At 39.5% G+C, this 27,478-nt stretch overlaps 7 protein-coding genes across 11 annotated transcripts; 4 read left to right on the top strand and 3 right to left on the bottom strand.

Moving 5' to 3' along the window:
- LOC18771652 lies at positions 245–2,922 on the bottom strand. Of its 2 annotated transcripts, none has more exons than XM_020568132.1 (4): positions 2,489–2,922; positions 1,867–1,919; positions 1,419–1,725; positions 245–1,039 (listed from the first exon to the last, which is right to left on the bottom strand). In XM_020568132.1, the coding sequence occupies exons 1-4, from the start codon at positions 2,556–2,558 to the stop codon at positions 729–731; spliced, it is 741 nt and encodes a 246-aa protein (XP_020423721.1). In that variant the 5' UTR covers positions 2,559–2,922; the 3' UTR covers positions 245–728. The 2 variants fall into 2 exon arrangements, with proteins under 2 accessions (XP_020423721.1, XP_020423722.1); XM_020568133.1 differs by having other exon boundaries at positions 1,867–1,910; positions 2,489–2,918.
- On the top strand, positions 5,132–9,368 carry LOC18771632 (pyrophosphate-energized vacuolar membrane proton pump). Its single transcript, XM_007204581.2, has 8 exons — positions 5,132–5,723; positions 6,129–6,703; positions 6,791–7,170; positions 7,388–7,474; positions 7,566–7,896; positions 8,123–8,533; positions 8,695–8,754; positions 8,838–9,368. Exons 1-8 carry the CDS (start codon positions 5,474–5,476, stop codon positions 9,039–9,041), a joined length of 2,298 nt encoding a protein of 765 aa, XP_007204643.1. The 5' UTR covers positions 5,132–5,473; the 3' UTR covers positions 9,042–9,368.
- Positions 9,461–13,106, top strand: LOC18770037 (arogenate dehydrogenase 1, chloroplastic). The gene is made up of 3 exons (XM_007204560.2): positions 9,461–10,881; positions 11,100–12,087; positions 12,490–13,106. The coding sequence occupies exons 1-2, from the start codon at positions 9,704–9,706 to the stop codon at positions 12,061–12,063; spliced, it is 2,142 nt and encodes a 713-aa protein (XP_007204622.2). The 5' UTR covers positions 9,461–9,703; the 3' UTR covers positions 12,064–12,087; positions 12,490–13,106.
- Positions 13,025–14,023, bottom strand: LOC18769049 (late embryogenesis abundant protein At1g64065). Its single transcript, XM_007202942.2, has one exon. It carries the CDS (start codon positions 13,808–13,810, stop codon positions 13,202–13,204), a length of 609 nt encoding a protein of 202 aa, XP_007203004.2. The 5' UTR covers positions 13,811–14,023; the 3' UTR covers positions 13,025–13,201.
- Positions 15,001–18,729, top strand: LOC18769719 (translocase of chloroplast 90, chloroplastic). 2 transcript variants are annotated; one of them, XM_007201876.2, is made up of 3 exons: positions 15,001–15,292; positions 15,604–15,735; positions 15,940–18,729. In XM_007201876.2, exons 2-3 carry the CDS (start codon positions 15,609–15,611, stop codon positions 18,195–18,197), a joined length of 2,385 nt encoding a protein of 794 aa, XP_007201938.1. In that variant the 5' UTR covers positions 15,001–15,292; positions 15,604–15,608; the 3' UTR covers positions 18,198–18,729. The 2 variants fall into 2 exon arrangements, with proteins under 2 accessions (XP_007201938.1, XP_020423718.1); XM_020568129.1 differs by having other exon boundaries at positions 15,041–15,292; positions 15,587–15,735.
- On the bottom strand, positions 18,993–20,864 carry LOC109950187. The gene has a single exon (XM_020568130.1). The coding sequence runs from the start codon at positions 20,499–20,501 to the stop codon at positions 19,284–19,286; it is 1,218 nt and encodes a 405-aa protein (XP_020423719.1). The 5' UTR covers positions 20,502–20,864; the 3' UTR covers positions 18,993–19,283.
- LOC18771595 (bifunctional purple acid phosphatase 26) lies at positions 22,954–27,447 on the top strand. 3 transcript variants are annotated; one of them, XM_007201956.2, is made up of 10 exons: positions 22,954–23,320; positions 23,852–24,075; positions 24,298–24,498; positions 24,909–25,020; positions 25,377–25,603; positions 25,745–25,883; positions 26,165–26,385; positions 26,518–26,639; positions 26,815–26,976; positions 27,173–27,447. In XM_007201956.2, the coding sequence occupies exons 2-10, from the start codon at positions 23,884–23,886 to the stop codon at positions 27,246–27,248; spliced, it is 1,452 nt and encodes a 483-aa protein (XP_007202018.1). In that variant the 5' UTR covers positions 22,954–23,320; positions 23,852–23,883; the 3' UTR covers positions 27,249–27,447. The 3 variants fall into 3 exon arrangements, with proteins under 3 accessions (XP_007202018.1, XP_020423716.1, XP_020423717.1); XM_020568127.1 differs by having other exon boundaries at positions 22,954–23,384; XM_020568128.1 differs by lacking the exon at positions 22,954–23,320 and adding an exon at positions 23,325–23,483.

The raw sequence follows: 27,478 nt of genomic DNA, 5'->3' as shown, positions 1-27,478 counted from the left end.
CTCTAGAGCCGCATCTGTCTCTTCCCCAGCGTTGGGCAAACAATTGTTTTTGTTTGTTTTGCTTTTGAGAAAGTCTAAACCTTGATTTTTTTTTTTTTATAAAGAAAAAGACACATCTTGCAAGGTCAATATCCCATTAAATTAAGTTGAAGATTTAAGAAATTCGTAACAGGAAAGGAGCAGTCTCGTGTCTATGCAAATTTTCGATAACTGGTATACTGCAGAAAATTCAAAGACAAATCCATGTAAGACGAATGTACAAATTATATTATTAATGGCATCCAGAAAATGACATGAACTAGCATTAGAAAATTACACGACCACAAAGTTGCTTCCCCTAACTGCCAGGCATAAAAAACAGTCATTAACTACTTCATACAAACTACATTAACAGTATCAAACCGAGAGTTTTTGTCTGTCATAGTTAGTCTGCTCAAAAGCTTCCAATATTTCTTACTGTGGACCTCTCATCTAGATAGTCAGTACTAGGCTATTAATGGAGTAAAGTTGCAGACTCTGCAAACTATTCCTGCCTTCTCGAACCTTGAACCTCAGGCCCACACACAGGACGAGGCGGGTTGCATCTTTCTTCCAACTTGTATTGTGCCCCAAGTCTGCCATGAAAGATGGCCACAAACAAAAGTTGCCACAGAGTTCAGCAAAAGACAGGTGCTACCAAGAAATTACGGTTTCTGCCTCAAAGGCTTCCAATCCAATCACCACCTTCCCTAGACCTGCTCTCTTGAATCTTCAACCTTGGGCAACAATCCAAGACACAACGGACAGTGCGGGTCGCGTCTATCTTCAAAACTTGTTTTCTGCTCCAAACAATCTGCATGATAAGCATGGCCACAACCTAAAACCGCCACAACAGAGACTTCAGTGGAAGACAGCGTGCTACCAAGTAAGAAAGGTTTACGCCTCAACAGCTTCTCACAAATCTCACATACCATCTTCCCCGGATCAGGTGATGCAGCATCGGTTGTCAAGTAACTAGACCTAATTCTGGGTTGCCGAAGAAAGGGGTTTTCCCTAATTTCTGGGGAAAAATTGGAAAAACAAAGTCAATGCATCAAAAAGACAATACTACAGATGTCAAGCTGCAGAAGAAATGAACAAGAAAATATATCTCAAAAACAGTTATCACAGAATCCTTCCAGAAAAGTCATGCTCAATGAACGAAACTGAGCACAAAATAAGTAAATTCCTATGATTCTAAGTAGGAAATAATATCCCGAAAACATAAGCTCGTTAAAAATGCTCCATTCATCCATGTAGCATTATTTTGGTTGTGATAATTCTAGAGCTTCCATTGTCTTAATGCTCGAAACCTTCCATCAAAACTAAGGAACTTCATAGAGGTATTTGGAAGTTGAACCGAAGATACAGAAGAAAAAGAGGACAAACAAATATCAAACCTGAATGACGTCTGGACTCGGAGTTGCTTTGAGTAGCCAACTTATAAGAGAGCTTATCATCACGTAAAGGTACTCCTTTTCCACGAGAAGTTGATGTGTTAGCAAGATTGCCTGAGTTACGGCGAGAGTATTGATGGGCATAGTGATGACGTGAGCGTTTAAAGAAGGTTGATCGGCCAAGGCTTGGATGATGCTGCTGTGCAACAGAAGGGTGGGCGTTTAGTAGCTTCAAAGAACTATCCGTAGAGTCCAGTACAGATGACAGGGACTTTAGTTGTTCGCCAGAATCAACAGAATGCAAAGGTTTCTGGAAAGAAAAAAAAAAAAGATTAAAGATTAAAAATAACTCTCTCTCCTAATGCATGAAAAGGAAGAAATATAAAATAAAAAAGTTGCAATGTTGACCAGAAATCATATTGGTAACATGAATAGGAAAAGCACAGCTAACCTCTTGTGACAGTAATTCCATTCCCGAAGAACATGGCATGATGTCTGCAAGATCTTAAAAGAAAAGGAAAACATCATTCACATTTCACTTACTTGGATAAAATGAAAGTGGCAATGTATCCTTCTTAAAATCATTTAGTTCTCTAACATAATCAAGAAACTATTTTTTTGGTAGAATTTTTTTTTCTGAAGCTGGGATCAGGCCAGACGAATTGGTAGAAAACAGAAATTGAAAATTGTGATTTCAGCATTTCTGAAATATCTAATAAAGCAAATCCAACACAGAGCCCCATTCATTTAGTAATTGATCAACTAGAAAACTAAAAGAAAAAAGAAAACCCCATTAACCCAAATGACAGAGTAACAAAGAAACCCAGAAAAAATTCGTAACATTGATTAAAGGATAAGCATCATTCACCTCTTACCACAACAAAATTGGCTCAATTGAGCAAGGCCCCCAATTCTTTTAGCGTTATTTAATTAAAAGAAGAGCAAAGGTCGAGTTTTTATCATAATTGATGAGTACAATATGCTATGATGATGCAAGAACAAGAAAAAGGTTGGTTTCTTTCATTTTTCTTTGGTTTCAGCGCATTTTCAAAGAACAGAAAAAAGAAGCGTACCCGAAGGATGAGGAGAGAAAGGGGGAGGGTGGGTCTGGCTGTGATCAGAGGGCAGCTTCCTCTTGCCCATAGTAAGCAAAGATGGATATTGAATCTGACGGAGCTTGATGAAGAGAGAGCACAAAGATTCTTTGAGGTTTTAGTTCGATCTGTGGCTTTGCGGTATCAGCGGACACTCGTGCCTTTTTCTCAAACTCAAAACGTACGGTCGCCACCAAATGAAATGTAGCAAACGAAAGTCGAAACCAAACCGTCAGAGACACACACACAGAGACAGAGAGATGGAGTGTGTGTGTGTTTTGTTTTTGGTCGTGAAATTTGGGTAGTTCGTTTCTGATGAACTGGTAAAAGCGAACACGTGCACATGAGCTTTTGGAAGGCAACCCGACCCAACCCAACCCATCATTTCTCATTTCTCCACAATGACCATTATAGTCCTTCCCATTTGCATTTGCTCTTCCTCTCCATCCAATGCCATTTCGTTTTTGTACACTTAATTTTGTTGTTTAGTTTTTGAATCCCACTTTTTCTAGTGTTTAGTTGAACTAGACAAAAATTAATACTTTAAATCGTTTTTGGAGATGTTTCTTCATTAGTTGTCAAGGGCCCAAGAGGAAGAAAGTAGCAACAAATTGATGTCGGCCTCGAAACTCAAGCCTGATCATCAGCCAAAGTGGACTGCAATCATAGGTGGAACAACTCTGGCAGCCCACATAAAGATCCAAGCATTACCCGCTCTTTTTCTTCTAATTTTCTTTTTAATAAATTAATTTAAAAGAACGAATTTAAAAAAGATAAAGGATCGATGACTTACACCTGATTGTTGTTGCGCCGCGTGGCATTGGACAGATCAAAGAGGAACTTACACGACTTTCCACATAAAGTACTTTAGAAATTCTCTACGTCAATGTGATCCACGTGCCCACAAAGCACTTGCCAGTTGCATTATTCACCTCCTTTCGGAATATCTTTTGTTTTCAAGTCGGAAGTTGCATGGATTACTATAACACGTGACCTGCCATTTTTAAATTACTTGAGAAGTTTCCATAATTTATAATAGAATAGAATATTTGATGTAGTTTTGATTTACAAACTAGAAGTTTCATATTCGAATAACACAGTATAACAGTTGTGTATGTAAAATCTTATTTTCATATAGTTTAAATTATCGTTTGTACTAAAAAGATAAATATTATCAACCCAAATCAACAGACAAGAGACTCAGTGAAAGGGAAGGCAGACATTGTGCATGCATGAAATATAAGTTCCTACGTACATGATGGCACCATCCAATCTTCACTCACCAAACCCGAACCAAAAATAAATAAATAAATGCGCGGCTTCCCTTCTTACAATATTTTAATAATGTTGCACAAACTTTATTTTACTCGCCGATCGATCCATGTAGCATGATATGCTACACGATAGCACACGATAATACGATATGAGGGCCACCTTTAAATACGTAGTTTGCTCCCGTGGATCATGCAGTGAATTACACGTGTTAGCCAACAAAATTAATGAATAATAAATAAATAAAACCTTAAATAATAATAAAAAGTGTAAAGAGGATAAAACTGAATAAAGAGGAAAGACGATTGGGGCACGGAATGCGCCTAAAATAAGGTTCGGTGAAGAGTTATCCGAATAAGTTCCATGTCAGCTTCACCTGCTTGGCATTAATTATTAACAATTTCTAAGACTTCATATTTAAGGAAATATTAAATTTATTAAAATATTTTTTATATATTCTAATCCGTGCACACGACGACACGTTCTTATAATGATCGTGAATTGTAAGCGTCGTTGATTGATAAGATTGGAATTCGCTAATGATATTGATATGTCGTTTTCAGAGATTCCTCTTTGCTCAAAGAATGTGTCGACGTGTCGTTGTCATACAATATCTTTTTAGTTGGGACTCTTCGTGCAAACTTTATTATTCTTTATTTTATTTTTTGGTGAAAGAAAAAGTTATATTCTATACAAGATTTCTCCGAACTAACACAGGAATATATTGTGCTAACACTTTTATTCACAACAATATAAAGAAAAATATACACGTGTTTTATTGTCATGCATCTTGCAAACTAAAAAAACCCGAATAAAGAGTAAACTAAAGACCTTACAAAATAAAGCTAAGATATGCTTTGGATAATGAAGAAATAATGTGTATCAAACTTACCAATATCACATTTTTAAAAGGAAGGTTTAACAAACAAGTAATGTGTATCAAGCTTACAAATATAGTTTTAACGAGGTCACTATTGTTGAGTTTTGGATGTTTTCATCCTCTCCTGTATACAAATATCACTATTTCATGCAATCAACGATTACGATAAAAAGATTTAACTATTTAAGGAATTTTTAAGTTTTAATTTTAACTAATGAATCATTACCATGTTGATTGGTTTTATTTATTAATTTCAAAAGAGTTTTTTTTTTTTTAAGTTCTTTAATTAAAAGATAATGAGGGACAAAACAGAAACTTCATTACTTTGTTTAAAGAGGTTAATGGAGAAAATTCAGGATCTAATAAGGAAAGATTTTCTAAAAAAAGAAAAAGGAAAAGGCAAGGATTTGACTATGACTAAAGTTAATACCTCGGACTCGGACATCTTCCATCCATAGCTAAACGCAATCCTATAGATCCGCGTCTGCCACAATCACTCAACCATCTCTCTAATTTCCAATTTTCTAAATATTTTATTTATTTTTTATCGGCAACCAAATTCTATTTTAACAATATTTAAATTTTCAAACATAATAAATAAAAATGCCACACGCCCGCTTTGCCTGGACTCCAATCTCACCTGTATATATAAATCCCACTCTCATCATCAACAGACTCAAACTCATTCATATTCTCTCTCCCTCTCTCCCTCTCTCCCTCTCTCACACAAACACACCCACCTCCAAGCCAAGCCCCCTCTGTTTCTTCTGTTTCCTCTGTTTTCTTCTCTGTTTTCTCTGTTGGGTAAAATCATGGGGGCGACGCTTCTCCCAGATCTCGGGACCGAGATTCTGATACCGCTGTGCGCGGTCATTGGCATCGCTTTCTCTGTGGTGCAGTGGATGTTTGTCTCTCAGGTCAAGCTCTCGCCTGGTCGAGACGCCAACTCAAACGCCCCCGGCAAAAATGGCTACAACGATTACCTCATCGAAGAAGAAGAAGGCGGTAATGACCACAACGTCGTCCTCAAATGCGCCGAAATTCAAAACGCCATCTCTGAAGGTCCATTTTACCTCTCTTGTATTCTACGTCTTTCTTTAGCTCTGGCAGACCAGACGTCGTTTGTTTTTTACATTTGGCTCTGTGATTTTTGGTTTGTTTATGTGTGTGTGCTCTTATATTATTTTATATTTGATGATATCATACTAGGATCATCGTAGCGTAAGGAAGAACACTGGAAATATAGACGTATTCACTATTTTGTACTTTTTCAGATCGAAGATGGTGGCTTGTTCTGGAACCTTCACATCAATTGTTATGACCCACCTTTATTTTTAATAATATATATTATTGTTATCTACATATGAACATTGATTCTCGATAGTGATTGTATTGTATCTTATATGTATAAAAAAATTCATTGGGATCCAGTTTACTTCACTAACTTCTTGATGCCGTGTGATACAGGAGCAACCTCATTCCTTTTCACCGAATACAAATACGTCGGTGGTTTCATGGTGGCTTTTGCAGTCTTGATTTTCGTTTTCCTTGGCTCTGTGGAGGGATTTAGCACAAGTAGCCGTCCATGTACATATGACCAAACAAAGATATGCAAACCAGCTCTCGCCACTGCCATCTTTAGCACAATTTCCTTCTTGCTTGGTGCTATAACTTCAGTGGTTTCTGGATTCCTTGGGATGAAGATTGCTACTTATGCGAATGCCAGAACAACATTGGAGGCAAGAAAAGGTGTTGGGAAGGCTTTTATTACTGCATTCAGAGCAGGAGCTGTTATGGGCTTTCTCCTTGCTTCAAGTGGTCTATTGGTTCTTTACATTGCTATCAACGCCTTCAAGTTGTACTATGGTGATGACTGGGGTGGTCTTTTCGAGGCTATAACTGGTTATGGTCTTGGGGGATCTTCCATGGCTCTCTTTGGCAGGGTTGGTGGAGGCATCTATACCAAAGCTGCTGATGTTGGTGCTGATCTTGTTGGCAAGGTTGAGAGGAATATTCCCGAGGATGACCCAAGGAACCCAGCTGTAAGGGATACCACCCTTTGGAAAGTTGTTCAAGTTATTAATTAGCTCTCTCTATGTTTCTAAAACTTACGTTTCCCATTTGTACAGGTGATAGCTGATAATGTTGGAGACAATGTTGGGGATATAGCCGGCATGGGATCTGATCTTTTCGGATCCTACGCTGAGGCATCGTGTGCTGCTCTTGTGGTCGCATCCATTTCCTCATTTGGGATCAATCATGAGTTGACTGCAATGCTATATCCTCTCATTGTCAGTTCCGTTGGGATCCTCGTTTGTTTGCTCACCACCCTGTGTGCAACAGATTTCTTTGAGATCAAGGCTGTAAATGAAATTGAACCAGCACTGAAGAGGCAGCTCATCATTTCCACTGTACTGATGACTGTTGGAATTGCAATTGTTACATGGATTTCTGTTCCATCTTCCTTCACGATCTTCAATTTTGGCACACAGAAAGTTGTGAAGAGCTGGTAAGCTCTCCTTTTTTGGGATAATTCAGTGTCATCTGTGTAAATTTTTTCTATAGTCTGCTCTCTGTGTTGATATGAGGAGGCAGTTGGTTGCCCATGTTTGCAAGAACTAAGGGGCTCCTTATATTTCCTTCTAATTTAGAGTGCTATCCAAAATCAGGTTTGTTTCAGATCTTGTAAAACCTAATGGGTTTGCTTCTGTCACATACTTTTGCAGGCAGCTATTCTTATGTGTTGGTGTTGGTTTGTGGGCTGGGCTTATCATTGGTTTTGTAACAGAGTATTACACTAGCAATGCGTACAGGTATCTAGTTTTCTTGGCATTTACCTTTCTCCCATATATAGTATTACATGTCTTTTAATCTAACTCCTTGCTTTTTTATATTATGCTGTAGCCCTGTGCAAGATGTTGCTGATTCTTGTCGGACTGGAGCTGCCACTAATGTCATTTTTGGCCTTGCATTGGGATACAAATCCGTCATTATTCCTATTTTTGCCATTGCAATTAGCATTTTTGTTAGTTTTAGCTTTGCAGCTATGTATGGAATTGCTGTAGCTGCCCTTGGAATGCTGAGCACCATAGCAACTGGATTGGCCATTGATGCATATGGTCCCATCAGTGACAATGCTGGAGGAATTGCTGAGATGGCAGGCATGAGCCACAGAATCAGAGAGAGAACTGATGCTCTTGATGCGGCAGGAAACACCACTGCTGCTATTGGAAAGGTTTGAAAATTTTCTCGTTTATGTCTAAATTCTGGCTGTGGGAACATTCTTATTTAAGGTTTGGCGAGTTCTTTGGGTAATCGATATTTTAAGACGCTCCTTTTGCCAATAGAATGCATTTAGTCACCTGAAAACGTTGTCCATCTATGGTCTGAGGAGTCGAAGACCTCTAGTTATCATCAAAAATCAAATGTCACTTGTGAGTCATGTGTGCTTCTGTTTATAGGGATTTGCAATTGGGTCTGCTGCTCTTGTGTCCCTTGCTCTCTTTGGTGCCTTTGTTAGCCGTGCTGGTATCTCAACGGTTGATGTGTTGTCTCCAAAAGTGGTTATTGGTTTGTTAGTGGGCGCAATGCTTCCTTATTGGTTCTCTGCCATGACGATGAAGAGTGTGGGAAGTGCAGCTCTAAAGATGGTTGAGGAAGTGCGCAGGCAATTCAATACCATCCCAGGTCTCATGGAGGGTACTGCCAAGCCTGACTATGCTACATGCGTTAAGATTTCGACGGACGCCTCCATCAAAGAGATGATCCCCCCTGGTGCCCTTGTCATGCTTACACCCCTCATTGTTGGGATCTTTTTTGGTGTGGAAACTCTCTCCGGGGTGCTTGCCGGATCCCTTGTCTCTGGTGTACAGGTAAATGCTGAAGCAGTTGCTGGATTGAGTCTTTATATATGTTCACTTGTGTATAGGCAACTTCCTAATGCGATAACTTTTGTAGCTTGTCTTGCATCTAATTTGCTGATATACGTTCAGTAGTTTGGGACAATTTTGAACTAACATATTTACATTTGCAGATTGCTATCTCTGCATCCAACACGGGTGGTGCTTGGGATAATGCCAAGAAGTACATTGAGGTAAGCATTTGATGGTTGGTAAAAATGCCTATTTTGGCTTTCATGCTTTTGACTCACGGTCTGGATTTTGTCTGGTTTGATAGGCTGGTGCTTCAGAGCATGCAAGGACGCTTGGTCCAAAAGGATCAGATCCCCACAAAGCAGCTGTCATTGGTGACACCATTGGAGACCCTCTCAAGGATACATCTGGGCCATCGCTCAACATTCTTATCAAGCTCATGGCTGTCGAGTCGCTTGTGTTTGCTCCGTTCTTCGCTACGCACGGTGGCCTGCTCTTCAAGATTTAAGTTTATAAAGGGTGCAACAGACAAGTGGGAAGTTCCCCTCTGTTGTTTGATTCTTCGCTCTCTTCACACTCACGATCCCTTTCTTTCAATCTCCTCAGCAAAATATTAGTCTTTAGAACATGCTGGTTTAGCTTTTGAATTAGCTACCAAAAGTAGAATTGACGAAAGAAATTTTCCCTTTCTAGGGGGGATGGGGGTGGTGATTATGATGAAGCTGGTTATAACGATGTTGATGATGATGATGATGATAATGGTTCAACTTAGTGAAGAGTTTGGATTTTCTTCTAACTCTCCTTTAATCATGATTAATTATTGCCCAATTTCTTATTTTTTTAATAGATTAATGCATGGCCTGTTGGGATGATTCTATTTCTGTAATGTGCTCATTCAACGACACCGTCGTCTGGTTTTGGTTGGGCAAATGTTAAGCCAACTCTCGAATTGGAGAAATTATAGTCTCTACGGTTACGTGATATAACTCCTCCACTTATTATCCCTCAAATTTAGTGTCCATAACAATATTTGCAGCTACGAAGAAAAAAATTAGTTACTGTTTCAAACTCTCAAAATAGAAAATTAAAAATAAAATAACTTGTACGCAGGTGAGGTAAATGGTAAACACGAAAGTATGATCTTTCTTGATGTGTGGAATTTGGGAGTAAATGGTAAATACGACTGTAAAACTCAGGACCCTCTCAGCCCAACGTCTTCGTCAGAGTTTTGAGTTCTACAGTCGCCCCAAAATGCTCTCTCTCTGTCCTCTCCACCCTTCACCTCCCAAGCCGTCTCTCCCTCCATCTCTCTCTCTCAACCCCCAAAGCTTCAACCTTTTCTCGAACCCAAGCCTAGTAAGAACCCGCTCTCTCCGCCCCAAGTCTCTGAAAATCCAATCTCTCGACGCCGCCCAGCTGTACGACTACGAGTCCAAAGTCGCCGCCCAATTCCACGACGCCCACATGCTCAAGATCGCCATCATTGGCTTCGGCAACTATGGCCAGTTCCTCGCCAAGACCCTCGTTACCCAAGGCCACACGGTCCTCGCCCATTCCCGATCCGACTACTCCAAAACGGCGCAGGACCTCGGCGTTTCGTTCTTCTCCGACCCACACGATCTCTGCGAACAACACCCACAAGTCATTTTGCTCTGCACCTCCATCCTCTCCACCGAGCCCGTCCTCAAATCGCTGCCTCTTCAGCGCCTCAGGCGAAACACCTTGGTCGTTGATGTGCTTTCCGTCAAGGAGTTCTCCAAGGCATTGTTGCTGAAGTTGCTGCCTGGCTATTTCGACGTCGTCTGCACCCACCCGATGTTCGGGCCCCAGAGCGCCAAGCACGGGTGGAATGGGCTCTTCTTCGTGTACGAAAAGGTACGAATTGGATCCGAAGAATCGAGGATTTCGCGGTGCGATAAGTTGCTGAACATTTTTGAGAAAGAAGGGTGTAGAATGGTGGAGATGAGCTGCGCCGAGCATGATAAGTACGCGGCGGGTTCGCAGTTTATGACCCACACGGTCGGGAGAGTGTTGGGGATGTTGAAATTGGAGTCGACCCCCATAAATACTAAAGGGTATGAGACATTGTTGGATTTGGTGGAGAACACAGCTGGGGATAGCTTTGATTTGTATTATGGGTTGTTTATGTACAATAAGAATGCATTGGAGACGTTGGAGAGATTGGACTTGGCTTTTGAGGCCCTGAAGAAACAGCTTTTTGGGCATTTGCACGATGTTGTGAGAAAGCAATTGTTTGGCAATGCAGAAAAGGCAAGAACTTTGCAAGAGGATTATGCGAAGCAGGCTCAGAATGGAGCTGCATTGGTATCTTCTTCAAAAGCTTTGAGGTTGGTACAGTTTCAACTTCCATTGATTTGAATTTCATTCTTTTATGTTTTTTGTTGTAGAAATGAATTTGTTTTTCTTAGTTTGATGGCTATTTCATCTGCTGTGTAGTTAATGGATATACGGATTCTTTAATTAGTGGAATTTTTAGTTTGGCACTAGTGACTAATGTTAGTGGAATTGAATTGTTAACAAAATAATTTTTAATGGTAACCTCCAGATCGCCAAAAATTGTTCGGTCAGATGTCCAAAAAGCACAGATTTCTGATGACAACTCTAGGCTAAAGATTGCAATTGTTGGTTTTGGAAACTTTGGTCAGTTCCTTGCTAAGACGATTATACGCCAAGGTCATACGGTTCTAGCCTTTTCTCGAACAGACTACTCAGATGTGGCTCAGAAATTAGGTGTTTCTTACTTCTCTGATGCAGACGATCTGTGTGAAGAGCATCCAGAAGTGATACTTCTTTGCACATCTATTCTGTCAACTGAAAAAGTTCTGAGGTCATTGCCACTGCAGAGGCTGAAGAGAAATACTTTATTCGTTGATGTTCTTTCAGTGAAAGAATTTCCAAGAAATATGTTTCTTCAAACTTTGCCGCTGGATTTTGATATTCTCTGTACGCATCCTATGTTTGGACCAGAGAGTGGTAAAAACGGGTGGAATGGTCTTTCTTTTGTTTATGATAAGGTCAGGGTTGGAAGTGATGAATCAAGGGTATCACGGTGTGATCAATTTCTTGATATCTTTGCACGAGAAGGGTGCCGAATGGTGGAAATGTCTTGTGCAGAACATGATAGGCATGCAGCAGGGTCACAATTCATTACACACACTATGGGAAGGATTTTAGAAAAGTTGGGTTTGGAATCGACACCAATCAACACAAAAGGTTACGAGACTTTGTTGAATTTAGTGGAGAATACAGCAGGAGATAGCTTTGATCTTTACTATGGCTTGTTCATGTACAATATTAATGCAATGGATCAGTTAAAGAGGTTGGACATGGCTTTTGAATCTTTAAAGAAGCAGCTTTTTGGGCGTTTGCATGGTGTTCTGCGGAAGCAACTTTTTGAGAACGCAGATAAGTCTCAAGTTATGCAGGAACAGGCCTTGTTGCCAAAACCATCCCAGAATGAATCTGCACTGACACCTTCTTGGGAGTCTCTTAACATTCAGAAGAACTAATTGTGATCATCTTCTACCTCTTCGGTAAGTGGAATTTAGCTGAGCATGTAATATCTTGTTGTTCAAGGTTATAAATTTTTGTTGTTCTCTTTGTTTGCTGGAAATTACGAAATACGAAAATCCAAACTTCTGGACCCATCTGTTCAATGCAGAACCATTTTATATTTGCTGCAATTGCTTCTTAGTGAAGCTAGCAGCACAGATACTTTTGTGGTGGGGTCTTAAATTTCTAGTATTATTCAATGTTTTATTACAACTATACTATACTGAGTTGGTACAACTAAGTATCTTTTGTTCTTTGGTTATTCCAATTTCCTTTTATGTATATTTCCAATGTGCACTCATTTGGAAGGCAGCTTAAGGAAACAATCATTTGCACTGTAATATTTTGATGAACATTTTGTAATTTGTCTCTTTTGTTTGAAGGGTTCCACATAAAGCTTTGTGGTGGTGTTGTAACCTGATAGCTGCATCAGAACGGAAGGAAATCAGTGAAAGACATTAATGCTGGTATGCAATCAAGCTGCTGGAGGTTGGCTCCGTGGTAACTGCATCTCAAGGGCATCTATACTTGTCGTAGCTGTTGGAGCCACTCTCAGTGAACGGTAAAAGATTTTGAAAGTTGTGGTTGGGGGCTGGTTGTTCTTGTGTAAAAATCCCTACCTGTGGCAGCTCTCCAATCAGTTCAACTGGCAGCACGTCAAAGCAAAATGTTATTTGAGCAGTATCACTTGGAAAAAAGGCCATCAAGAAAGGGGAGCCCTATAAATTTAAGTGCAACAAGAAGTACATGGAGAAGGACTACCCCAAGTGTTACATTGTTGTTCATTTTGCATTCTTTCCTCTTTGGAAAATGTTGAATATCCAGCCATTCTTTTAAAAATTAAAATTAAAAATGTTTGATGTTATGATAATAAGGGCCTTCTTCCTGTTGTAAAGAAGCAGGGTGGGATTAACATTATAGAAATCTTAATTTAGGAGCAGCTGTACTTTTTATTTCGATCATATGCGAAAAAGAACAAAGAAAAAGTATTAACAAGAAAGAAGTAATGTCCTGAGAAAATTCAAGAAATAGATTGATTGTTGAGCTTTTCCTTAGTAGTAGCAATGCAAATATTGAATCTTCTTTGTTGACAAATTAAACTCCAAAGTGCATCCCATTTTGGCAGACTTTTTTCTTCATCACAAACATCAATTCAACCTTTCCGGCCAACCGTGCTTCGCTACTCAGACTCAAAACCCCAGTTTTGAGTTCATTGCCAAGATTGTACCTGCTTCTGCTTGGCAACTCTTTGGAATTCAAACTCACTGTCACATCAATCTTCTTGGTCGAACGCATCCCAGCCTTGCTCTTGGGAATTCTAACTTGCCCAACAGCCCTGTCTTCGTACATGAACCTAACATTGGTAGCATCAAACTTATAGCGACCAAAATTTGTGTTCTTTATCCTGACTTGGGTTGTGAAGGTCATGTCAAATGAAGGTGTTGAAGAGGAAGCGTTGAGAGTTTGGACGCTGATGGCGCCCAATCTGAGCTTGGGGGACTGCACACGCATCACAGTGAGTGCAAATGTGGTGATAACTATGATCTGAACCACAACAAAAGCAGAAATATAGATTGCCAATTTGATTCTCTTCTTGCGTTTGAGCTCCTGGGATGGCAAAATGGCAGATTCTTCATCAACTGTGGGGTGCTGTCCATTAGTAGCTGCTGCTGATGGAGAGGCCTGATTGTTCTTCTCAGCCATTATCTTTTTCTTTTCTTTTCTTTTCTTTTCTGGGAAGATCAGAATGTTTTGTGGGTTGGTTTTGTTTCTTCTTGAAGATGAATTGGGAAGTAGATAGAATGAATATGATGTTTTTATTTATAATGTTTGGACATTCTGACTTCTGACTAAGGTAGGTATTAGAAGAAAGGAAGAAAATGTGACTTGTCCCTGCAGGAAAAGCCAAAACAAACAAGTGGGGGTGTCTTTGTTTGTTTGTTTAATTCAAGAAACGCGGTTAGCTGACTTTCTCGACTCTGCTATCTGAATTGAATGGTCGCATAGACCTGACCTGACAACGCTTTTGATACAATGCGAGATGAAAACTTTACTCTTCTATTCCATAGCATCCAATTTGGACCTTGACACTTATTTCCTATCGAGTTGACTGCCAGCCACTCCACATCTCCATGTTCACCTTGCACCGAAGTTTGATCCTCCTCTCTTCGTACATTAGAGTAGTTAAAATATCGCTTTGTGAAAAGAAGAAAAAAAAAAGACCCGGTTTCACGCGGTCACACAACAGTTTTTGGGTAAAACTATGTCCATCTTAATTTTGTTGACCCGAGATTGATGACGGCCCAACCTGAGAAGCCTCCTATGGTTTGGGCTTAGATCTTTGTTACTTTAACTCAATAAAAAGGGTTGTTGCCGATGGGATAGTGCCATTATATTAAATTACATAGATGCTCGAGCCCAGCACTTCCCTCGGCTCATGAACAAGGTCATCTCCGTCAATCCCCAAAAGGGGCAAACCGCCTCTCAAACAGAAAAAAAAAAAGTTGGTGGGAGAGATTCCATATGCCAAAGCTAAAACTTATTATCGAAAATAAAAAGCAAAATTATTATTTTTTGTCATCTATATATATAAAGCAAAAGGCAGAAAATAGTGAAACATTCAAAATACCAGAAAATGCCCTTGGTTAATACAAATATTAAGAATTGAAATTATTAATTAAATGAAGATAATATGGTAAATTCACAATTTTTCGTATTAAAAAAATTGAAATTAAAAAAAATTCAGATAATGGGTCTTATTTTTATGGAACACAAATATTCATTATCTTTTTTAATTTTAAAATAAATTTAAATTTTTTTTAAAAAAAACCTCTCACATGTGCGGAAGCGCGTGCAGACAGGCTAGTAATTATAATGTGAAATTGTGATCGCCTCTAGGGCGCAAAATCTCCCAAATATTTTAATTTTTGTTTTTTTCCTATAGTCTTTGGTTCTGTCTGTGTCTTATCTAACTCATAGTCATCATCACATCTTCTTCCTCATCCTCACACCCCTTTCTTTTGTCGCGCTTCGTTTTCACCGAACGTATGATTTGCTGATTCAAGGACTCAGGGCTTCGGAGCTGTCTGGATTCTTGATTTTGTGTCATGCCCCTTTGATGGTCCGTCTTCTTCGACTTGGAAGCGCAGAGTAAAACAAATTCATTTCAAAATTTGTGTGTTCCAGGTAAACCTCCATTTCCTCCTTTCTCAGCTTATCCTACCAATTCTTCAGATTCCAATGAAATGCATATTTTTAGTGGAGAATTTTTTTAGTCTTGTATTGTAATTACTTCAATTGCGAGAGCAAGGCTCTTGGCTCTAGAACTAGAAGCCTGAGCTATGGCTTAAGACGGGCTTCTTTTTTCTTTTCCTCAATCTTTTCAATAATCAATTTGAATTTAAATTTTGTTTCTTTATGCGCCCGGCAGATTTATAGAAAGATGGAATGAATGTTGTTAGTGACATATATGATTTTCAGTTGGGAATATTTTGCAGGAAGGATGGGGAGTCTTAAAGATTGGATTTCTTCTCAGTTAGTATCCATGTCTTTGGTCTCATCTCGGCCATTGTCAGGCAGTGACAGTTTCTTTCGTGAGGAACCTTCCCATGAAGGGTTTGATGGCCAAGGTATTGCTCTCCCTCCAGTACTTTATGGCTATTATTCTTGAAGAGTGATTTAACAAACCCTTATGTCATTCTAAGGCAATGGGATTTTGTAAGGACTAAATACTTGAGATCCAGTTGCAAGAATTTCCAAGTTAAAAAGTGGAAACCAATTTTCGATCTGTGAGTTTCACCCTCATTTGGTAGTCAATGTTTTTTTATTTTCAGGTGCTGCTCACTCAAACACTTCGCTAACATCACCCATTATTCCTGATACATCACCCTCAGTTGGTAGTGATCAGGAAAATCAGTCTAATCCCTCCCGCCAGCATGTTGTAGTTGAAAATTCTGATCAATCACGTAATGGCTCTGATAAGAAAAAGATGGATCCTTTGGTAAGAATTGATGATCTTCAAGTTAAGTTCTTGCGCCTCATCCTACGGCTTGGTCTGTCACAAAACAATCTTCTGGTGGCTAAGGTTCTTTATCGTATTCACCTCGCAACTTTGATACGAGCAGAGGAGTCAGATCTGAAAAGAGTTAATCTCAGAAGTGACAGAGCCAGAGCAGTGGCTGCAGAACAAGAGGCATCTGGCCTGCCTGAAATGGATTTCTCTCTTCGAATCCTTGTCCTGGGGAAAACAGGAGTTGGCAAGAGTGCCACAATAAATTCTATATTTGATCAAAGGAAAACTGTCACCAATGCATTTCGACCTGGCACAGATCACATTCGGGAGGTTGTCGGAACTATAAATGGGGTTCGAGTAACTATCATTGATACCCCTGGATTTTTGCCATCATCTACGGGTAATTTCCGCAGAAATAAGAAGATTATGCTGTCGGTGAAGAGATTCATTAGAAAATGTCCACCTGACATCGTTTTGTTCTTCGAACGCCTCGACCTCATCAATGCAAGCTATAATGACTTCTCCCTTTTGAAGCTAATAACTGAAGTTTTTGGGCCTGCAATATGGTTTAACACCATTCTTGTCATGACTCATTCGTCCTCAGCTCTTCCAGAAGGACCTGATGGGTATCCTGTCAGCTATGAATCATATGTGAGGCAAAGCACAGATATGGTGCAGCACTATATACACCAGGCAGTGTCTGACTCCAGACTTGAAAACCCAGTGCTTTTGGTTGAGAATCATCCTCAATGTAAGAAAAACATCATCGGGGAAAAGATACTTCCAAATGGACAGGTTTGGAAATCTCAGTTTCTGTTGCTATGCCTTTGTACAAAAGTTCTAGGTGATGTCAATACTCTCATGAAATTTGAAGACAGCATTCAACTGGGGCCCTCAAGTGCCAGCCACATGCCTTCTCTGCCCCATCTCCTCTCATCTCTTTTACGTCACCGGTCTGTCGTTAGTCCAAGTGGAGTGGACATTGAAGTTGATGAGAGCTTGCTTTCGGACACAGAGGAGGAAGATGAGTATGATCAATTACCTCCAATCCGAATCCTGACTAAATCCCAGTTTGAGAGATTGACAAAATCGCAGAAAAAAGACTATCTTGATGAATTGGATTATCGAGAGACCCTTTATCTAAAGAAACAGTTGAAAGAAGAGTACCGTAGGCGGATGGAGATTAAGCTTTCCAAAGAGAAAATTTTTGCGAGCAATGATAATTCTGATAGGCAGCAGGCCTCCCAAGAATCGGCTGTTTTATTACCAGATATGGAGGTCCCTCCTAGTTTTGGATCTGATTGTACTGCACACAGATATCGTTGCCTTGTTACGGGTGATCAGTGGATTATGAGACCTGTTCTTGATCCCCATGGATGGGATAATGATGTGTGCTTTGATGGAATAAGCTTGGAAACAGCTATGCAAATAAATAGCAACGTCTTTACCACTGTCACAGGGCAGATGAGCAAGGACAAGCAGGATTTTAGCATTCAATCTGAGTGTGCTGCAGCTTACTCAGATCCCAGCGGGACTACATACACTGTAGGTCTTGATGTTCAATCTGCTGGTAAAGATACAATCTATACGTTTCACAGCAACACAAAGCTGAAGAAGGTGTGGCGCAACACTGCTGACTGTGGAGTGTCATTGACATCTTTTGGGAACAAGTGTTACATTGGTGCCAAGCTTGAAGATACCATATCAGTTGGGAAGAGATTGAAATTTGTAATGAATGCCGGCCAAATGGTGGGTCCTGAACAAGTGGCATATGGTGGTGGTATTGAAGCTACGTTAAGGGGTAGAGACTACCCTGTGAGCAATGACAATGTCAGCCTGACAATGACTCTCCTGTCTTTTAACGAAGAGATGGTGTTGGGTGGAAATTTACAGTCTGAATCCCGGCTGGGCAGAAATTTGAGAGTGTCAGTTAATGCTAATCTAAATAGCCGGAAGATGGGTAAGATTTGCATTAAAACAAGTAGCACAGATCATTTGCAGTTCAGTATGGCTGCGGCTTTCACAATTTTCTGGGCCCTTTTACAAAAGAAGGCTGTTAAAAGTACGAGTCATGAATGAAGGGAGAGTGGATAAGTTTTGTTGCTATTTTTGTGTAAAGAGGACACAAACTATCTTGATTTGGAACAAAGGTATGAGCCTGCTAACCAAAATGTAGAAGAAAGGAGATATGGTATTTTCAGAAACTTTGTTCCAGAATTTCCCTCTCGCTTAAGATGCCGACATGGGAGCTGAGCTGTAGCAGAGAATGCTAACGAGCTGCCTCCATTTTTGGCCCTAACTAGCAGTAATCTTTGAGTTCATCTGACCTGGTGGTATCCAGTCAAGCGGCCAGCTTCCAAGAATCAGTCAAGCAGTCAGCTTCTGGAAGAGGTTTTGTACTGAAGTAAATTGAGGCAATAAGTGTACAGTAAAATCGTAGAGATGGTTTGTCTTTTTTGTTGTTGTTGTTGATTCACAAAATAATAATTTCAAATAGAATTAGCAGGTAATCAATATGTTTATGTTCTATGTTCTTTATGTTGTTGATTGACCAAAAAATAAATATTGTTTTTGTTTTTCTGGCTAAGGTATTAACTTTAGACCGTTGGCAGACTCAAACAGTAACGTCTGTTTACACACTACCAAACCAATCATATTAACGTGTTTTAAGATAGTCTCCTACGCTATAGATCATTAAAACATTATTACATTGACCAAAGCCTTCATTTCATGTTGCTCTTTCGATCTCTCCATCTCCTCACAATTCAAAACACGTGACGTGAACAAACTGATTGCTTGCTTATTTATTTTTGATTATTTTAGAATTGTCTTGTGTTTATTTTTTTGGTTTGGTAACGGCAAACAACTCAGATTCTCTAACCCAGCAGCATATGCCAACTTAAGATTCCCGGCATACAAATGGATTCCTGATTCCTTGAAGGCTTCATTCAACTATGCCGTAAAAACCCAGAAGCCCAAAACCACCAATCTCAGAGAAACTTAACAAGCAAATTGTGCTTGCTTACCATCTTCATCTCAAACTTGAAACAATAACAAATAATAATATAAGATTTACTTAACTCTAACATACCAACAAATTGAATTTCTTTGTACTCTTGTTCTTCCTTTTGAATTACATTCCAAGTTTATAACAATTTCTTCACCTTAAGGCGAAGACCCCCACAAAACCTCAGCAATAATGGTGGCTGCCTCAGCATCAGAAATAGAGGCTTCTCTAACTCTCGTTAGTATCTGCTGCTTAAATGCCCTCCTCTCTCTCTGCCTCAGCCCTTCACCCACCTCCAATTGCACAGCAAATCTCGCCACACAGCTAGAAAACGGGTGGTTCTCGAAGAACCTATTTTCCCTGTTCTCGCTTCTTGTATTCTTCTCCTTAATCCCACCACCACCACCAGCAACCTCTCTGTTTTCCTTGTCATCCTCATCCAAACCCATTTCCGTCAAATCCCCTCCAAGCTCTGATCTTTGCAATTCCACAAGCTTCTTTATCACCCCTTCCTCAAGCATAGCATCAATGGCCTCCTTGCGCCCAAAATACCCAATTTCAAGAATACAAACCATGGCCATCACTCTCATTTCCAGGTCTTCACGGTTCAAGAAGCTTATGATCTTGGGTATTTCCCCATTGAACTCAATCTCGTCAACAAGCGGAGACTTTATCAATCTGATCAGGGTACATAGCACTCTGATCGCATTCGGGGAAGCCATTGTTAGTAAAGCCTTGATCGTTCGACCCATTAGCACTTGACCCACAAACACATCCTTGTTGAAGTTTATCAGAGCTGCTATGGCGAAAGCCGAGCGTTCCCTAACTCGTTTGGAACAGTGAGAATCGCAGAGAACAGACTCGAGCAGAGTGAAAACTTTGGACTTCAAAATCAAATCTTGCAACTCGCGATTGAAACCCTGCAAAACTCGGTCCTCGAACTGATTCAGGAGCTTAACCAACTCGTCCTCATTGTGAAGTGGCTCTTTCAGAGCTCTCGTCAAGCTCTCTAAGCTCTCGCGGTCGATCCACGCTTGGATTTCTGACTCGATCGACCCGGCCAGCCGGGACAGGCAGTGAGTCGAGCAGCAGCGAGTTAAAAACGACCTGATGCTGTGGTGGCCTTTGGATGTCTTGAGGGTCTCGACGAGGTTCTTGAGGGTTGCGAGGTGTTGGGAGAGCGTAGAGAGATGTGGGTCTTTGGAGAGGATGTTGTCAGACTCGGTCTCGAGCTCGAGCAGAGCATTAATGGCGGACGAGTTTGAATCGGCCGAGTCTGGACTCGGGTGGGTTTGGAGCTCATGGGAGGCTTGTTTTAGAGCTTCCAGGACCTGGAGAACTCGCGGGCTGCCTTGCTTTGGTTGGTGGTCTTCCATGGCTATCCGGATCAGGCTGTCCTCTTGATTTCCTGAAGAAAGATTGAGTTTTTAAAGATATAATTAGAATTTGATGAGAACGGATTCTTCTTGTCTGAACTCAACGACCAGTCTTCGTCTCTATATGCATGCCATGCCAAACATTCCTTCTTTTCTTGCAAAAGAGACGCTTTGAATTTGGGCTTGTGGTGGTTTTTATAAGCCTATCAATAATATAATCACGGGGGATAAAATATTTAAATTAGATTGCTTTTTAATTGAAAGAAATAGAGAGTTAACAGAAATTAGGTGATTGACACGCAGAGATGTCATGTGTCTGCCATGGAAAGTAGAAGTTTTCTATGATATAGATATGTGGTAGAACTTAGAAGAAGAACTTAGAACAAGGTCATGTAGGACAGGACATATTAGTATAGTCAGTGGGTCTGGGTTTGGGTGATTTTGGTTGTAAAATCATGGTGGTTGTGTGGGGTTGATGGAGGCATCATGGATTGTTGTTTGTCAACGTGTCCATAATTATTTGGCATGAAGACAATGGCTGAGCCTGAGCACACAGGAAAACTCTTGGCTAGTAGTAATCAACTTGTTTAGCAAGCAGTACAGTTGATCTTTTGTAAATTTTTTTTTGGTTCTGAAGCTTTGAAAGTATATTTATTTGAGAGAGTAAGAGTAAAACAGACTCTAGAGAGAGAGCAAATGCTGATGCTATGTGTGCTGAATGCTGATAACATATTGAATTCTTCTTGAAGCTGCCAAGGCTCATGAGGACAGACGCATACTATTATGGAAACTTAGGAAGGAAGCAGAAATCTCTATTATTAATTTATGGGCTGCTGCTGCTGCGGTGTGGTGTGGTGTGGTGTATATTTTATTTGGGTGGGTGGCCTCTACAGTGAAAGAAACGTGAGGCTCCAAATTTAGGGAGACTTTGGAAAAGCCCAAAGGAGAGAGAAAATTTTTAAAACAAGCAAAAATGGACAAAATTGCCCTTATTTATTTTTTGATTTCTTAAGAAATCCTTTACATTTGCATGTCTTTGGTTTGAAAGTTGAGAGGTTATTCTGTCTTTTTTCAAAAAGCTTTGGCTTTTTCCAAAAGTGAAAGTTTTTTTATGGGTAAAACCTAAATTTACTCCAAAAATTTAATCCAATCCGCAGCTTAAGCTAGGACTTGACCACCCACCCAACCCAACCCGTACGCACTACAAAATCCAAACTTGAGTTTGAGTTCCTTTTTCTTTTTTAGGGGGTCAAGAGTCTGAGCATATTCGGAACCAAAGAGCATCAGGCAACTCTTGATTCTTGAATGAATATGTCACCAACACCCATTTCTGTACACAAGTTGCCATTCTTTTTGGTTGCTTGCTTGCTTAGTAGAATAATTGTAAACAAAAGAAAATTTGTCAAAATAATTTATGGGTACCAGCCGGGTCGGGTCGGGTCGTGTTAATGAGGCTGAATCATTAATTTTGCCTTTTTTGGGGGCGGGGAACTGAATTATGGCCCACGTATGAGTATGAGAGCACGAGTTCCATAGTGATGTAGCATGTGTTTCACATGTATGTATGTCTGAGCTAGCTCTCCAGCCAGGCGGGCAGCTAAGCCAGCCCCATCCCATCCTGCATGAACTTTGATTCCAAGTCAACCCAATGTGAGTTTTTGGTCAAAAAATCCAATGTGATGAATCAGTCCTTCAGTTTATTTTATATATACACGTGTTTAGCTTAGCTTAGACCTTTTAAATTTGAGTTGCTTCCCTTCACATCACATCCCAAATCAAACTCCTTTATATTTGGTAATCAAAATTCACCAAAATTGCCCAAATTCCACTCAACATGTCACCCAAACTTTACTTTCTACTTTAGAGTGCCCTAAGCTTCCCAGTCTTCGGGGATTAACTACAAGGCAATCAGGCAATGCGCACAACTATAGATGCTAACTTATGCTAAATTTTATATTGAAGGTGTCATATATGGACCACTCATGTGAACATTTATATTAACTACATAATCATTTCATTAAATTTAAGTGAAGTTACTATGCAGATGAATCATATGACTAATATGAAAGTCTACATCCACAGTTTATATATGACATCCTCATCATATGAAAGTCGTTTCAAGCTCTGAAAGATGAAGAAAATGATCCTTAAAAGAGTGCCAATCAAAACAATGGCCCAATAAATGGCAGCCATGGGCTAGAAATTTGAATGTGAAGCCCAAGAGGTAAGGTTTAGCCCAAAACTGATGTGGATGACCCAAACAGACCCAAAAAAAAAGATTTTGTGGAATTGCAATTCATTTGCCTGCGTGCCCCTGCCATAGGAAATTAATCACTTGAACACCTTTTGCAATTTTTTAAATGAAGGACTGTGATATAAATTCACATCTTCAGTACTACTCCCCTTGAAATTCTATAGCTTACCATGAATAAAAATTTATTTCCAAACATGGCATAAAATAATCTTCTCGTAAGCCTAAGGTTCACACGTGAGTTAGTTTGAGACTTGAGTTAAGAGAGCCCGTGTCGTCCGTCCGATCAGTGATGACGGATCTTTCGTCGGATTATCAATAATTTAAGGTTGTTTTTTTCCGGACATCATTCTTTCATCAAATCAAGGTAACAAGATGATCTGACAGTGCTTATCAATCACGCACCACAACAGACCACTCCAAATTCGCCAGCTGTGCCTAAACCAGAAGAATATCTCGAGGCAAACACAGCGCAGACGATAGTTTCCCTCTATGCCTTAACCTACGCCACGTCACCTCATCGGATGCTGCTAACTTACGCCTTCCCCTCCTTCCATTCCAACTAATTGTAAGTACATGTTTCTCTTCCCTGTCTTGTGCTCTCCTAAATCTCACCAAGTTATTATTTTCGGGTACTCTCTCTCCCTCTCCTACTTTGAACTTTTCTTTATTTTTGTTTGATCTATTTAATTGTTAGAATATTTAGTTCTGATTCTCTGATTCATTCAGTGGTAAGTGATTCTTCTTCTTCTTCTTCTTCTTGTTTCCAGCTCAACTTGTTCTCTGTTTATGCGGCGTTTTCATTGTTTTAGCTCGTTTTGTTCTGTGTTAATGGTTGATTGGAATGTTGATTGAAATGATTGTGTTCAGCTGTAATTAAATTCAAATCTTACTGGGATTGGTTGATTCTTGATTGATTAGCATTTGCAAAGTTTTACTTAAATCGGCTATTTTTATCTCTCTATCTCTACGTACTTTGTTTGAATAAAGTTTCATTCTTCATCTTCTTTGAACGATTTTATTATTGTTGGATTGCAAAATTTCAGAAATTTAATGCTCGTCACTCTGGCTGAATTGCTGCCTCTCCTTTTTGATGCAGTTAGTTTTACTGTAATTGCTGAATGAACAATCATGGCAGCAGTGATTAGGATGCACCCCATGTTGCTTCAACTCACTCTTACTTCTTTCGTCTTCTTGAGCTGTTTGAGGAACGGGAATGCGGGGATCACAAGCACTTTCATCCGATCCGAGTATCCATCCATGGATATCCCTCTTGATAATAAAGTATTTTCTGTTCCAAAGGGTCATAATGCTCCACAACAAGTGAGAATTCACTGCTATCTCAATAACTGTTTGGTATTACTGTAGAAAGTTAGGCACATCATATATTGTTTTCCAGAATTCAGGATGTGGAAATTATGATTCCTCATTTCTCTAGACAATTTCTTTCTTCTTGTTTTTTACTCACAAGTGGTATAATGTCCTTGCTCGATATTACTGTTTTGAGTTCTAATGTTCTTGTGTATTTACACTCATTCATTACAGGTGCATATCACCCAAGGTGACTATGATGGAAAAGCTGTTATCATCTCCTGGGTTACCCCTGATGAACCAGGGACGAGTAAAGTGCAATATGGTACATCAGAGAACGGATACGAGCTTTCTGCAGAGGGGATTGTGACAAACTACACATTCTACAAATACAAGTCTGGCTACATCCATCACTGTCTTGTTGATGGCCTAGAGGTAACCATGATTATTTTGTGAATGTACTACTAGTAGGTAGCATATGCGTTGTGGTTTTCGCTCATGATATATATTTTATTTAAAGAAACTTCATTTGTAGCTTAATCTTTCTTTTTAGACTGTATTAATTGATAGTATGTGGTTTGGTTACACATACATTATCATTCTATGCTTTCTTGTATTGAATAAATAGATTATTAACATTCTCTGGGTTCTCCTATCACGCAAAGCCTGTGAGATTGTCCTCTCAGTGTCAACAGTGTAGACTTGAAGTTTTTATTGACTTATTGTGTCTCCAAGTTTCCCAAGTGAATATGTCCCCAGTGTTGTAGATTCTAGATGCAATATTTGGACTTGTCTTTTCTCTTGCTTATAGTTTCCATAAAACATCAATTATTTCTTGTTTTCAGCATGACACGAAGTACTATTACAAGATTGGGAGTGGCGATTCTTCTCGAGAATTTTGGTTTACAACACCTCCAAAGATTGACCCAAATTCTCGTTACACATTTGGGATCATAGGTGAGTTGTTTTCTCTCTGCAAGGGGTGTTATTGATAAAATTTTGTTTCAATTTACTTATCCATTTTAATGCATTTCTTTCTTTGTTTTAAAACCAAACATCTAAGATGAGTTCTGCTCATGTTGTCTTTGGCTCTGCAATTGCGTTCTTTCTCTTACTATCTTGTGCTTCTTTTTTAAATTTTATCAGTTACAACTTACAACATTTGGGTAGGAGGAGTGGTGTGGGTACTAACTAGGCTATTCTGTGACTACAGCTTGATATACTTTGTATCCTACGATTCTTATTAATGTTTATATTAAATCATGTTGAATTTTGTTGTTTCCCTTAATGAATAGTTATTCTGTATGTTGCAGGTGATTTGGGTCAGACATTTAACTCTCTATCAACTCTTGAGCATTACATGCAGAGTAAGGGACAGGCTGTTTTATTCCTTGGAGATCTTTCCTATGCTGACAGATATCAGTATAATGAAGTGGGTTTACGGTGGGACACATGGGGTCGATTCGTTGAGCAAAGTACTGCGTATCATCCATGGATTTGGTCTGCTGGCAATCATGAAATTGAGTTCATGCCTTATCTGGTAAAGTATCAAAATCTTTCAGAACTGTCTGAGTTCCATGACGTACAAAAGTTTTAAAATTCCACTGATATGCATGATGTCTTGTGTCCCGAAACTCCTATCATGTTAATTATCTAACTATTAAATTTTTACATATTCTAGGGAGAAGTTACTCCTTTCAAATCCTATCTTCAGCGGTATGCTACTCCTTATTTGGCCTCCAAAAGTAGCAATCCTCTTTGGTATGCCATCAGACGTGCATCGGCTCATATAATCGTACTGTCCAGTTATTCTCCATTTGGTAACTATACATTTCTATACATGCTGCAAATACGAGAACTGAGTACTTCCCTTTTTAATTATAATTCTATGTGGTGCAGTAAATAGAATCTATAGAAAATATCATACTTCCCTTTTTGATTGTGTACTTCTGCTTTAGTAAAAGCACGACTGTATTTCTTCCATCTTATACATTTTCTCATTAAGGCTTGCTAGTATTCTATATCTCTTAGAAGGGAATGGACCCTTTTTTCTCTTTTGTGCCTGTATATCTTACAGCAATGTTGATAATTTTGTCATCAGTGAAATACACACCTCAATGGAGGTGGCTAGAAGAAGAATTGAAAAGGGTTGACAGGGAAAAAACACCTTGGCTCATAGTCCTTATGCATGTTCCAATCTACAATAGTAATGATGCTCATTACATGGAAGGTGAAAGCATGCGAGTAGTGTTTGAGAGTTGGTTCGTTCATTACAAAGTTGATGTAATCTTTGCTGGCCATGTCCATGCGTATGAGAGATCGGTATGGTTCTTTACCTTCTATGTTTTTCCTGTTTGTCTCCTGTTATATAATAAGATGTAGTTGATTTGGCATTCAAAAATTTTCGTTCATGGCTAGGGTGAGATTCATGTTTTTCTTTCCCCTTATTTTCAGTATAGAATCTCAAATATACACTACAACATAACAAGTGGTGACCAGAACCCCATACCAGACAAATCAGCTCCTGTATACATAACTGTTGGAGATGGAGGGAACCAAGAAGGACTTGCTGGAAGGTAGGAACCTTGTTCTAATATTGTTTATTATGATTTTTATTTTGTTAATAAGTTATAAGGTCAGTCGAAATGCATGATTATAATTTCAGCGATGTTACTCCATTTCGTCTGTAAGGAAATCAAATACTTTTTGTGCAAGCAGTGATGACTAACAGTTGCTCCATGGTTTCTGTAGGTTTACAGATCCACAACCAGATTATTCTGCATTCCGAGAAGCCGCCTATGGACATTCTACGCTTGAGATTATAAACAGGACACATGCACTCTACCACTGGAACCGCAACGATGACGGGAAGAAAATTGCAACTGACGCATTTGTCTTACACAATCAGTACTGGTGAGTGGTCATACCAATTATGTTTCTGGTGCCGAAGTAGCAAGGAATGCATGTATGCAACAGCCCATTTCACCTTGCTGATTTGGCACTGCACAGTTGTGATACAAACTACTGCCAGATATGAAATTTAGGATAGTTTTAAAATTAAAAGAACTTATAATCTGCATAATGTGATTGAGTTCTGGCGAATGCGCAGGGGTATGAATCGTAGGAGACGAAAACTGAAGAAGCATTATGTTAGGAAAAGTTTGGAGCAGGTCGCAATTTATTGATAAGCAGTTTGTTGGAATATTGGATTGGCTTGTCTTGAGACGCATATAAATAAGTAATGTGATCCTTATTTTGTTGGTAGCTTGCTTGTTCATTCATGATATTGGATGGAGCTGCCACTAATTCGGACGCAATACTTTCAAAGGAAAATCCTACGGCCATTGATTTTTTATAAAATTTCATTTACAACTGTTTGTTTTATGGTATAGCGCGAGCTTGGCGGTGGTGGGTG

The sequence above is a fragment of the Prunus persica genome, chromosome G7, assembly GCF_000346465.2.
Source record: "Prunus persica cultivar Lovell chromosome G7, Prunus_persica_NCBIv2, whole genome shotgun sequence".
NCBI classification, from domain to species: Eukaryota; Viridiplantae; Streptophyta; class Magnoliopsida; order Rosales; family Rosaceae; genus Prunus; species Prunus persica.
The sequence above is the reverse complement of the archived record's forward strand: the minus strand, read 5'-3'. Positions and strand labels throughout refer to the sequence as shown.

Excerpts from the sequence above, each read along its gene's own strand:
- LOC18771652 (XM_020568132.1), bottom strand. The coding sequence starts at position 2,558 with ATGGGCAAGAGGAAGCTGCCCTCTGATCACAGCCAGACCCACCCTCCC. Across the intron at positions 1,920-2,488 it reads TTTCTCTCCTCATCCTTCGG|ATCTTGCAGACATCATGCCA; the intron begins GTACGCTTCTTT and ends TTTTCTTTTAAG. Across the intron at positions 1,040-1,418 it reads CGAGTCCAGACGTCATTCAG|AAATTAGGGAAAACCCCTTT; the intron begins GTTTGATATTTG and ends ATTTTTCCCCAG.
- LOC18771632 (XM_007204581.2), top strand. The coding sequence starts at position 5,474 with ATGGGGGCGACGCTTCTCCCAGATCTCGGGACCGAGATTCTGATACCG. Across the intron at positions 7,475-7,565 it reads TACACTAGCAATGCGTACAG|CCCTGTGCAAGATGTTGCTG; the intron begins GTATCTAGTTTT and ends ATTATGCTGTAG. Across the intron at positions 8,534-8,694 it reads CCCTTGTCTCTGGTGTACAG|ATTGCTATCTCTGCATCCAA; the intron begins GTAAATGCTGAA and ends TTACATTTGCAG.
- LOC18770037 (XM_007204560.2), top strand. The coding sequence starts at position 9,704 with ATGGTAAATACGACTGTAAAACTCAGGACCCTCTCAGCCCAACGTCTT. Across the intron at positions 10,882-11,099 it reads TCTTCTTCAAAAGCTTTGAG|ATCGCCAAAAATTGTTCGGT; the intron begins GTTGGTACAGTT and ends GGTAACCTCCAG.
- LOC18769049 (XM_007202942.2), bottom strand. The coding sequence starts at position 13,810 with ATGGCTGAGAAGAACAATCAGGCCTCTCCATCAGCAGCAGCTACTAAT.
- LOC18769719 (XM_007201876.2), top strand. The coding sequence starts at position 15,609 with ATGGGGAGTCTTAAAGATTGGATTTCTTCTCAGTTAGTATCCATGTCT. Across the intron at positions 15,736-15,939 it reads TGAAGGGTTTGATGGCCAAG|GTGCTGCTCACTCAAACACT; the intron begins GTATTGCTCTCC and ends TTTTATTTTCAG.
- LOC109950187 (XM_020568130.1), bottom strand. The coding sequence starts at position 20,501 with ATGGAAGACCACCAACCAAAGCAAGGCAGCCCGCGAGTTCTCCAGGTC.
- LOC18771595 (XM_007201956.2), top strand. The coding sequence starts at position 23,884 with ATGGCAGCAGTGATTAGGATGCACCCCATGTTGCTTCAACTCACTCTT. Across the intron at positions 25,604-25,744 it reads TTGAGTTCATGCCTTATCTG|GGAGAAGTTACTCCTTTCAA; the intron begins GTAAAGTATCAA and ends TACATATTCTAG. Across the intron at positions 26,386-26,517 it reads TCCATGCGTATGAGAGATCG|TATAGAATCTCAAATATACA; the intron begins GTATGGTTCTTT and ends CCTTATTTTCAG.